The following is a 12,502-nucleotide window of genomic DNA, read 5'->3' as shown; positions in this document are numbered from 1 at the left end:
TTATGAGATGCGATGCAAGTGTAAGCCACTGACACTATTGTTCTTTTTTTATATAAATGTCTAATGATAATGTCAATGACAGATTTTTAATCACTGCTATGCTGAAATTATAACTAATATTGATACTGTTGATGATGATATTCATTTTTGATTCACTACTTTTGTTTTTATTCTGTGTCGTGCTTGTGTCTCCTCTCAATTGCTCTGTTTATTGCAGTTCTGAGTGTTGACGGGTAAGGTTTGGTTTTGGAATTGGATTGCATTGTTATGGTATTGCTGTGTAGTGCTTTGGATAAAAAAAGAAAAAAAAAAAAGAATCGATTCTGAATCGCACAACGTATTCGAATCAATTTTTTCCCACACCCCTGATATATATATTTATTGCAACACACTCATGCAAAGTATATTTAACATTTTGGCGCTATCTGGTGGGATTGCATTGTTATGGTATTGCTGCGTAGTGGTTTGTTGGATTGATTAAAAAAAAAAAAAGAATCGATTCTGAATCGCACAACTTATCCGAATCGATTTTTTTCCCACACCCCTAATATATGTGTGTGTGTGTGTGTGTGTGTGTGTATGTATATGTATATGTATATGTATATATATATATATATATATATATATATATATATATCTCACACAAAGTGTATATATAACACTTTGGCGCTATCTGGTGGCGTTTACCTCCTGCTGCATAAGCCTTGCCTTTGACCCATAGTGGTTTCGACTAGCTCGCCTTATTTAAAGGATGACAAATACAGTAAAGGTGTTTCTATGTTGTACCTTAGGGGCGGCATGGCGTAGTGGGTAGAGCGGCCGTGCCAGAAACCTGAGGGTTGCAGGTTCGCCCCCCACCTATTTACATCCAAATCGCTGCCGTTGTGTCCTTGGGCAGGACACTTCACCCTTGCCCCCGGTGCCTCTCACACTGGTGAATGAATGATTGGTGGTGGTCGGAGGGGCCATAGACGCAAACTGGCAGCCACGCTTCCGTCAGTCTACCCCAGGGCAGATGTGGCTACAGATGTAGCTTACCACCACCAGGTGTGAATGAATGATGGGTTCCCGCTTCTGTGAGCGAAGCGCGATATAAATCTAATCCATTATTATTATTAGATTACAACATATATATTTGATGCTTGTCATTCATGCAATTTTACATTCGATCATGTCATGTTGATCAAAACATTAAAAGCATACAAGGAGATCATGTTTTGAGACTCAAAATGCTTTATAAAACCTATGTACAAAGCAGTAAGGCAATGTGCTTTTGTACACATGTTGGTCTCACAATGTATTATAGAAGAGAAACATTGGGTCAAATATGGTGCCAAGAAATACAGGTGCAAGTGGTGAAAAGCGAACACATTTTAAAAGGAATATAACATTTTTAAAAAGATTCAAGAATAGGTTAGTGAGATGACTACTCATTAGATCACCGTGAGACCTCCAAGAAGTTTGTTCTACTTGAGCTTCTTAATCTGCTGGTTTGTGTTGTTGATCTTCATGTCCATCTTGTCCACCTTGTTCATCAAAGAATCAATGGAATCGTCCTGGCTGTCAATCTCAGACTGGAGACCCAATCCAAGATTCTTCAGCCTACTCAAACCACCTGCCATTTCATCTGGACAACGTAAGCACAGTAGTTAGATGGGCTAGACTATGTACATCTGCAGATATACATATATACATTAACAGTATAACCTCTTTAATCAAACAATCGGTTCTGTGATAGCTAACTTTTTTTTAATTTTCCATAATCACCGATTAGAATAAGAACAATCTGTTTCAGTACATGTGTAAATGTATTTCAACCAACCATATATTTGATAACCTGCGGGTATCAAAGTCACTTCATATCCATGCAGTTTATTAACGTTATTATTATTATTATTGACTTAGTCCAGAGGTGTCGAACTCAAATACAGAGTGGGCCGAAATTTTAAACTGAACAAAGCCGCGGGCCAAGGTTGAACAAATTAACCTTTTTAATAGGGACCCAAACAAGTTTTGCATTGAATATCGAACAAGCAAGGCTTATATAATATAGTGACATGCAAAATCCAGTTTCAAATAATAATTAAAAAATTTCAATGGCATATCAAATAAAATTTAAATAAAAATAGAGTGCCTCTTTTTTTATTTGCAGCCTTCTGAGGTGAATATCAAAATAAACTTTTTCCACAGGCTACTAATACATTTGAAAATAAAATAACAACAATAATGAATGAATCAAACATTCAAGCCTTGAAGTAGCAAGAGTGCATGAATAAATTAATTATTGCTCAGTTTGCTACACTGATTTGCTCTAACAATGAATATGCAACAAGCAATACTTATACAAATTAATAGTGCAAAAATCAACTTTCAAAAAACAAACGAAAAAAATCAATGGTCAAATAAATACAATTTAATTAAAACATTTGATGCCTATTTTCTATTTGCAGCCTTCTGAGGTAAATATCAACATTACATTTTTTCACAGGCTAATAACTCTTAAAATAAAATAACGAGATGGTTGGGGTGTGGGGCGGGGTTTGGTGGTAGCGGGGGGTTTATATTGTAGCGTCCCAGAACAGTTAGTGCTGTAAGGGGTTCTGGGTATTTGTTCTGTTGTGTTACGGTGCAGATGTTCTTCCAAAATATGTTTGTCATTCTTGTTTGGTGTGGGTTCACAGTGTGGCGCATATTTGTAGCAGTGATAAAGTTGTTTATACGGCCACCCTCAGTCTGACCTGTATGGCTGTTGAGCAAGTATGCATGGCATTCACTTAAGTGTATGTACAAGTCGCATATATCATGTGACTTGGCCGGCACGCTGTTTGTATGGAGTAAAAGCGGACAGACAACATATTGTAGTATGTTATTGTAGTAACGGCGGGCCAGCTCTGTTAATTTGATATTGCCTCAAAGGCCAAATAAAATTGTACGGTGGGCCAAATTTGGCCCGCGGGCCAGAGTTTGACACATGACTTAGTCGCTAATGTGCTTAGTCAGTTTGCAATGGATCCTATGGGAGTAGCTCTATTCTGCCTACAAACATTTAAACATCTGTAGATATAGAAACAGTAGTTTCTATATATACACACATGTTGCAAGTATGGATGCAATGTTGTATCGTGCACATTTATGATAACAATTCATATTTACATAGTTTGATCATTTTAAAATGCATCACAACATTCGCTGTTTTTTCCCCACTACATAACCGATTTCTACTCACTGCAGACTTCATGAGAGCCAACAAACCTAGAAAAACATCACTTACTGTATTACACAATGTCTGCTGTCTATAGGATGCCAACTGATACAATCTTATTATATTCCTATTTTATATTAAATCGTCATCGCAAAGAAAATGGGGGGTCTAACAAAGCGTCTTTTGGTGTTGTTCTTGCTATTTCCGGATCTAAATTGTCTAAGTGTACCAACATGTTGGATTACATCCTCGTCCTTTTACTATCCAGGTTAGAGGCATGATTTATGATCTACAAAATACAGATTCCTTTCTTTCATGAACACAATAATAGAAGTTGGTGTTTTACTTTATTCTGATGACTTGCATTGATTGGAGTCAGACAGGATTCGAAGTCGTGCTGATCACATTCACATTTTCGAATTTACATTTTGGAGGAAAAAAAAGTCCCCCTTTCTGTCCGATACCACATAAAATAGGTTGGTTTTTGGCATCTTTTTTCCCCCGCTTAATATTCATTCTTATACACTTTAAAATAAATACACTGATGACAAACTCCGTAGCTTGCAAACCTGCATGCGCTAGCTTTCTGAGACTCCTATTTAGTAGCACAGCCAGGATGGAGTAGCATTTTCATTCTGAAATTAGGAACTGTGCAGTTGGTCGTTAGGCTTTTGACAGCAGATAAGGCACAAGAGTCTGTTGAAATAAAAAAGAAATGTTCTTGCCTTCCTGACTATTTGTATTTTTCTTAATAGTGAGCTTAAAGCAGCTTGCATCTTCTCACAAGATCCTTGGGTGCCATGAATGTCCATCAAGTGACGAAAGTGACGTCACAGTGAATATTGACAATCGCAAATTTTTAGGCTAATTTTTTAATGCCTGACCAGCAAAAAAGGTTTTTTAACCATTTATTTTTTTTTTTTGCATTTTAGGGGAAGCTGAGCTTTTATTGCAGTCTTAAAGGGTTCATATTTGTTTTAACGCTTCTTTGTGGTCCACATAACCTGTAATGGGGGTGCGTTGCGTGCGGCGGTCCAAACTTGGCATAGATTTAATTTTACAAACCATCTTCAAGCCGCTTTTTGATTGTCTCTTCAGTGTGCGCTATTTTGTGGGTGTTCTTATTTACGAAGCGAAACCCTCTACCAGGCCAAGCCCCATTCAACTTTGCCCTAGCCTGTCAACCAAGTTGTAGTTTTTAGGATATTTCAGTATATGGAGTCTACTGACAGATATAACTTAAAACTATACATTGGGCTGAGCGATATGGCTCAAAACTGTATCGCGATATACGTTTTTTTTATATTGAATGATATCAGTAATTATTGACAGTTTTATGACCTTTTTAAGTCTGCCAATAAATACAGTTATACAATTTCCAACTTACTAGGGTGTTATCAGTGGAGAAGGTGTCTGGTAGACAGGTAGTAAAATAGCTGCAGTAAATTTGAAGGTAGTTTCAGTTTCGAGACAGTGGATGGTTGTCTGTAGTTTATAAGCTATTGAACACTGCACGATGTAGTTTAGGAAGCTGCTCATTAAACCGACACATTGGAAGTGTCAGGATGTTGCCACACCGTCTGTATAAAAACAAACAATACTAAAGACTAGGGATGGGAATCGAAAACCGGTTCCCCAGAGATAAAATCCTTGCCAGTTTGTCGAGCGATTATCTTAACAATTCTTCCGGGTGGGGATGATGTCATTACACAACGTGCTTAAAGACGTCAGCAACATGGCGGTGCCCAGGTGAAAAAGGATATTGATATCGTTCTATAGGCCCAGCCCTACTATATACTACTTTTTATTAGAAATGACAACAGCATAGCATGCATGTGCACGTACCAGCCAGCAAAAACAGGATAGCAAAATATTATAATCTATTGCCTACAACTGAATGAATAAAAGTGAATGAAAATGGCGGAGACACGCAAAGCTTTTTTGGGTGGGCTTCTACAATATATGGAGCTATCCGCTGACGTAACTAAGAAAATATGTCAAAAATATGTCATTAAATATAAAAATGTCACTAAAGTCTCAAATTCCAAACGGCTCGTTTGAAGCACGTTTGGAAGAAGGCAAGATTGTTTTGTAAATATCTCTGCCATACCTACATGGTTTGATTTCAGATGTTGGGACTTATGGGGATCCCAAGTACACAAAAACAGGTGCCAACAGGCTGTGTTAATTTTGTTGACGAAAAATTTTCTCCATAGTTATCGTCAACAACCTTTTTTTTTCTGACTAAAACGAGACAATTTACGTGGACTAAGACGATGACAAGGTGTATTGACATATTTGTCAACGAATAAAAACGAGAGGAAAATGTCTGCCAGAGACGAGATCCAATTGGAACTCATTTCGTTAGGAAGAGACGGGAGGAGTTGGGAAGAGAACCAATCAGAGCGACGTGGTGAGGCAGTTACGTAAACGTAGTTTGCGTTTGAGACTGACCCGGGAATGCGCTGCGGAAGACAACATGTCAACGCCGGGGAGGAATAGGAGAGAGGACATATGGGGAAATTTTATATTTGACGTCAAAGATAACAAGACGCAGTGTAAGAAATGTAGCGCGAGGATTACGGGGAAAAACAACAACTTGAAGCGACATTTACAGTTGAATCACCCTGAAATCCACACAAAGGTAAGCATTTTCCACAACATACAACTCACTCGACGTTATCCCGTTTATTACATGGCTTACTCGTGAATTACTAAATTTGAGACATGATTTTCATCAAAATACGACTTGTATCGGTGATTTTTCCGCTGTTTTGCTTTGACTTTCAGAAATTGAAGGGAAAGTTTACATATTACCCTTAAGTTGACTAAATCTACTGTAGTTTTCGTCGACTATAATCTTATATTTCGTCAACTAAACTAAAACTATTAACTAAATTATGACTAAAACTAAATTACATTTTAGTCAAAAAACTATGACTAAAACTAAATCAAATTTTGCTGTCAAAATTAACACTGCCAACAGGTATGTTGGTTTTGCATAATACTGCAGAACCCTTTTGAGACGGCAATCATATTTCTCCTCTTTGGCATAATTGATACCTTTTCAATGAAAAACAATTTTGTGGCGTCAATATTTCATGATTTGAACGTCACAAACACACAGTATTGGGTGTTGTGTGACTTTCAAAGGATATTTTCCCAGAGAACTAATAGACTTTGGAGGTTTTACTATATGGTAACAACATTATACCTAAGTTTCTGTCCAACGTCTGGTGTGCTTCCCGAAGGTGTTTGTTCTGATTATGTCCATTCTGTCTGGATGAGCCTCCGTTTTCTGATGCTGTGGCTCCAAACCCTAAAAAGTAGATGTCAAAGTACACTTAGTGAATTTGAGCCATAAATCACATTTATTCTTAGGTCCCCAGCAATTTGTACCTTCTGTCTCCAACTTTCTTAGGTTGGGATGACTTGCTTGGTATTTGTCTTCCTGCTCTTTACTAGTGGCCAATGCACTCTGTAATCTGAATAAAAAGAACATTTTCAGTGCATACAGTACGATCTGAATAAATTGGCTAAAAAACACTTCATCAGGGTATCAAGTGCATGCCAAAGCAACAGGTGGTGCCAGAGCCGCCTTAACCTAGGAGCCCACGCAAAAATAGCACCCATTTTAAAAATTATTTTGTTCATTAATACATCTCTTTTGCAACGGGCGCATGCACATTCTGTGCGGATGTAATAGAAGCCAGTCAACTTCATTTTAGGTCCTGGCAATCCAGGAGACTGCTTTTGTTTTTAGTTGAGCAGTAGTATGCTGGTCTCTCACACAGGCGACGTGGGTTCGAGCCCCGCACGGAGCAGTAGGAAGAAAACAAAGCAGTCGAGAGAGAGAGAGAGACAAAGCTGAGCAGTCTGTGATTGACAGATTTGAACACCAATCATTGCATTCCACCTCCAAAATTGGGGTCCATGATTGGGTGAGACCCAGCGTTTTTACCCGAGGTAAGCCTGTGCATTAAGACGGTCTTGGGTGATGCCATCACTCTACTGTAAGGTAGTTTTAGCCAACCATGATAAAGTAATTTTGGGAAAAAGACTGATAACACTGAGCAGCAAACTGAGGAAATAAGTGGCTGTATGGAGCAGCAATGGGCGCTATTTTGAATACAAAAGCAATACTACAAGAGATAACATTAAAAATGTCTCAGGTGAAAAACAGGGCAATATAGAGGAAAAAATCAAAAATGAAATGTTTTTAAGTGCAAATAATTGTTTGGAAACATCATCAGTCTCTCTTTTTGAAAAGCTGTGTCCGCTACAGTTTACTTTTTTTTTTATCAGTTTGGAAAATGCAGTTTCCTAGAAAACTTAACATACATTTTAACTTTTAAAATGTAAATACCTCACAAACTGATGTTTAACTTGGCTGGCTTCATCTTTTTTGAGGAATTGTAGACAGTATCAAATAGGTTTGGTGTGCAGCACATGATTTCTGTAGGCGCGGCGTGCCTTGACTGAGTCTTGGTTGGCTTGGAATACTCGAGAAGAACGTGGCCAGCTTTATTACCCCCGCCACAGAGGTTATGTTTTCGCCATGGTTTGTCTATCTTTGTTTTAGCAACATACCTCAAACAGTTATTGGGATTACAAAAATCAAACAATCACTCTTTTCTACTACAAAGTGAGGCAGCACGGTGGTAGAGGAGTTAGTGCGTCTGCCTCACAATACGAAGGTCCTGAGTAGTCCTGGGTTCAATCGCGGGCTCGGGATCTCTCTGTGTGGAGTTTGCATGTCCTCCCCGTGACTGCGTGGGTTCCCCCCGGGTACGCCGGCTCCCTCCCACTTCCAAAGACATGCACCTGGGGATAGGTTGATTGGCAACACTAAATTGGCCCTAGAGTGTGAATGTTGTATGTCTATCTGTGTTGGCCCTATGATGAGGTGGCGACTTGTCCAGGGTGTACCCCGCCTACCGCCCGATTGTAGCTGAGATAGGCTTTAGCGCCCCCCGCGACCCAGAAAAGAATTAGCGGTAGAAAATATATGGATGGATACTATGAAGTGGAACAGATTTAACTTCCCACTTTTATTCACATGTAATTGTGCTAAAATGTTCACCTGTCATTGGCCTCATAGGACTTAGGCTTTTCCAGTGGGGGTTTAGTCTCAGGTTTTCCCTTGAAGTAACTGACCAGTCCCCCCCAAACACTCTTGATACTGTTGATGTGCTTCTGGCTAGTCTTCAGGTCCTGCTCCATGTTGTCCAACATTTTGTCCGTTCTTTTTAGAACTTCTCCTTGACGCATCAGTTCCTATACAAACAACAGTGAGGAAGACGAGTCATTCATGACAATATAATTTTGTGCATGACTGAACAAATCTGATTAACGTGACATTACCTCTGCTGTTTCCACACCCATCTTCTCGGATTCATAGATCAGGCCAACAGAGCGGTAGCTGCTATCTACGGCAGATTGAGCTGTACGCATCACTTCCCGCTGGAGGTATCGCTGTCTCCTCTCCTCTTCACTCATACCGGGAGAATTGAAGTCTTCTTCGTCGTCATCGTCTTCAAATGGGTTGTGCGAATTCGGGTAGGCCATCTGAGTGGCACACAAGCTCTTTTCACCAAAAATGTCTAGCTTTCATGATACTTCCTGAATGAACTTTGTGTGACACACTATTCTGAATGGATTAAGCTCTTTATTGTCATTGCTTCAGCAGACAATGAAACAATAGAAGCACCGGCGATCAACAGAATCATGACAAATGATCATTTAAAAAAATAATAAAGAAAAACTGGAGAACACAATATAAAAATATAAACATGCAATATAAAAGATAAGTGGGATACTGTATACATACAATGTTAAGAGGTCATATAATATTCACACATTCCTAGTTTATTTTTACCTTTCTCCTTTTTAGCACGTACAAACCCCGTTTCCATATGAGTTGGGAAATTGTGTCAGATGTAAATATAAACGGAATACAATGAGTTGCAAATCATTTTCAACCCATTTTCAGTTGAATATGCTACAAAGACAACATATTTGATGTTAAATCTGATAAACATTTTTTGGGGGGGAAAATAATCATTAACTTTCGAATTTGATGCCAGCAACACGTGACAAATAAGTTGGGAAAGGTGGCAATACATACTGATAAAGTTGAGAAATGCTCATCAAACACTTATATGGAACATCCCACAGGTGTGCAGGCTAATTGGGAACAGTTGGGTGCCATGATTGGGTATAAAAACAGCTTCCATGAAATGCTCAGTAATTCACAAACAAGGATGGGGTGAGGGTCACCACTTTGTAAGCAAATTGTCAAACAGTTTTAGAACAATATTTTTCAACGAGCTATTGCAAGGAATTTAGGGATTTTACCATCTACGGGCCGTAAAATCATCAAAAAGTTCAGAGAATCTGGAGAAATCACTGAACGTGAGCAATGATATTACAGACTTTTGATCCCTCAGGCGGTACTGCATCAAAAACCGACAGAGTGTAAAGGATATCACCACATGGGCTCAGGAACACTTCCTAAAACCACTGTCAGTAACTACAGTTAGTCGCTACATCTGTAAGTGCAAGTTAAAACTCTACTATGCACAGCCAAACCCATGTATAAACAAAATCCTGATACGCCACCGGCTTGGCTGGGCCCGAGATCACCTAAGATGGACTGATGCAAAGTGGAAAGGTGTTCTGTGGTCTGACGAGTACACATTTATATTTGGAAACATGGATCCCGACCACATGTCAACCAGCAGGTTTCGGTGAGAAAATTGTGGTTAAAAAGTCAGTTCTTACCGGAGAAAAGTTGAGCTTGTGCCGTCCATAGCTGCCGTCGACTCCCCTGAGACACTGCGCGTCAAGACACCCTTCCGACTATCAGGTAATATTAAACTCACTAAAACACTAGCAACACAATAGAGGGATAAGGGATTTCCCTGAATTAACCAAGTATTTTTTTTATTTTTTTCCAGTCCGTTGCTATCAATAGCCTCAAACACGAATCTTTCATCCTCGCTCAAATTAATGGGGGAAATTGTCATTTTCTCGATCCTAATAGCTCTTACTGCTGGAGGCTCCCATTATAAACAATGTGAATATGTGAGGAGCCATCAAACATGTGACGTCATCGTCTGCTACTTCCGGTAGAGGCAGGGCATTTCTCTTAGCACCAAAAATTGCGAACTTTATCGTCGATGTTCTCTACAAAATTCTTTCAGGAAAAATATGGCAATATCGCGAAATGATCAAGTATGACACAAAGAATAGACCTGCTATCCCCGTTTGAATATGAAAATCTCATGTCAGTAGGCCTTTGTTTGATATTATGATAGTATTTTTTTTCCTGAGGTGGTACTCAGAGAAACAAGTTTGAGATCCATTGCTGTACATGCTTGTTATGAAGTAGCGACTTGTCCAGGGTGTACCTCGCCTTCCACCCGATTGTAGCTGATAGGCGCCAGCGCCCCCAAAGAGGAATAAGCGGTAGAAATTGGATGGATGGATGCTGTACATGCTAGCTACAACATTTCACGAAAAATAAAATTTGTCTCAAACATATTCTTTATGTAAAAGTCTATCCTATAAGATAAATAACAACAAAATCATTGCTGCTCTCATGTGCGAAAGTTGAAAACATAATTTGCATGCCCGTCAAACTAATTAACGAAAACAACCACACCCGAAGAACGGAAATAATTATCAATGTGACCAACCGATCCCCGTATTCATTAGAATAGATCATACCAAACATAACTCATTCAAACGATGAATAAGAATCATTAAAAAGATACCAACCTTTAACCGACGAGCTGCGGGAGTTAACTGCTGCTGCTCAGTCAGCTGACTTGACAGCGACTCAACACTTCCTGCCTTGTCGTGTGACGTCATCACGCAAAACCCACGCCGCGCAACTAAAACGCGATAATGAGAAAAAAATAGAAAATACATTTTACCTGTGTAACCTGAATATACTATTGGCTAAGTGTTATATTTATAAATGTATGTTTCTCAATACCCGACCTGTTTTTTGTGCCCTAAACAATAATTAGAAAAGTACTTTAAAACGCTTTCCACCTCTAACAACCCAAAAAACTGAAAACTATTATGCTGTGCTCCAAATATGGATTATTTACGGAACTTGTGTGAGTATATGGTTTTTACACATACCGTATTTCCTTGAATTGCCGCAGGGCATACAGCAGGGGTCACCAACGGCGGTGCCCGCTGGCACCAGGTAGCCAGATGATAGCCGCTGGCCTGTTCTATAAATAGCTCAAATAGCAGCGCTTACCAGTGAGCTGCCTCTATTTTTTAAATTGTATTTATGTACTAGCAAGCTGGTCTCACTTTGCTCGACATTTTTAATTTTAAGAGAGACAAAACTCAAATACAATTTGAAAATCCAAGAAAATATTTCAAAGACTTGGTCTTCACTTGCTTAAATAAATTCATTTATTTTTTTACTTTGCTTCTTATAACTTTCAGAAAGAAAATTTTAGAAAAAAAATACAACCTTAAAAATGATTTGGGGATTTTTAAACAAACATACCTTTTACCTTTAAATTCCTTCCTCTACTTTCCTGACAATTTAAATCAATGTACAAGTATTTTTTTATTTTTTTTGTAAGAATAATAAATACATTTTCATTTAATTCTTCATTTTAGCTTCTGTTTTTTCGACGAAGAATATTTGTGAAATATTTCTTCAAACTTATTAAGATTATAATTTAAAAAATGATTCTGGCAAATCCAGAAAATCTGTAGAATCAGATTTAAATTTTATTTCAAAGTGGATTTTAACTTATTTAAAAACATGTCATCAACATTCTAAAATAAATCTTAATCAGGAAAAATTACTAATGATGTTCCATAAATTATTTTTTTAATTTTTTCAAAAATATTTTTAATTAGCTATTTTTTCTCTTCATTTTTTGGTTGAATTTTGAATTTTAAAGAGTCAAAATTGAAGATAAACTATGTTTCAAAATTAAATTTTCATTTTTTTCATGTTTTCCTCTTTTAAACCGTTCAATTAAGTGTTTTTTTCATCATTTATTCTCTACAAAAAAAACCTTCCGTAAAGGAAAAAAAAATGTACGACTGAATGACAGACAGAAATACCCATTTTTTATACATATATAGAGATTTATTTATCAAAGGTAAATTGGGCAAATTGGCTATTTCTAGCAATTTATTTAAGTGTGTATAAAAAATGGTAGCCCTTCGCATTAATCAGTACCCAAGAAGTAGCTCTTGGTTTCAAAAAGGTGGTGACCCCTGGCATATAGTATGCACCTGTCTTGAATTACTGCC

General features: G+C 38.1%; 1 protein-coding gene across 1 annotated transcript; it reads right to left on the bottom strand.

The window, feature by feature from the left end:
• Positions 1–1,215: 1,215 nt before the first annotated feature.
• Positions 1,216–11,095, bottom strand: snap29 (synaptosome associated protein 29). Its single transcript, XM_061898283.1, has 6 exons — positions 10,985–11,095; positions 8,567–8,770; positions 8,286–8,479; positions 6,602–6,687; positions 6,417–6,521; positions 1,216–1,627 (listed from the first exon to the last, which is right to left on the bottom strand). Exons 1-6 carry the CDS (start codon positions 11,075–11,077, stop codon positions 1,467–1,469), a joined length of 843 nt encoding a protein of 280 aa, XP_061754267.1. The 5' UTR covers positions 11,078–11,095; the 3' UTR covers positions 1,216–1,466.
• Positions 11,096–12,502: the final 1,407 nt, after the last annotated feature.

Source organism: Nerophis ophidion, linkage group LG01 (genome assembly GCF_033978795.1).
Source record: "Nerophis ophidion isolate RoL-2023_Sa linkage group LG01, RoL_Noph_v1.0, whole genome shotgun sequence".
Lineage (NCBI taxonomy): Eukaryota > Metazoa > Chordata > Actinopteri > Syngnathiformes > Syngnathidae > Nerophis > Nerophis ophidion.
This window is presented reverse-complemented; position numbering and strand designations above follow the sequence as displayed.

What these genes read in the sequence shown, in the direction of transcription:
- snap29 (XM_061898283.1), bottom strand. Translation starts at nt 11,077, where the DNA reads ATGACGTCACACGACAAGGCAGGAAGTGTTGAGTCGCTGTCAAGTCAG. An exon ending in TGGGTGTGGAAACAGCAGAG is followed by an intron (nt 8,480 to 8,566) that starts GTAATGTCACGT and finishes TTGTTTGTATAG; the next exon opens with GAACTGATGCGTCAAGGAGA. An exon ending in TCCTATGAGGCCAATGACAG is followed by an intron (nt 6,688 to 8,285) that starts GTGAACATTTTA and finishes CTTTTTATTCAG; the next exon opens with ATTACAGAGTGCATTGGCCA.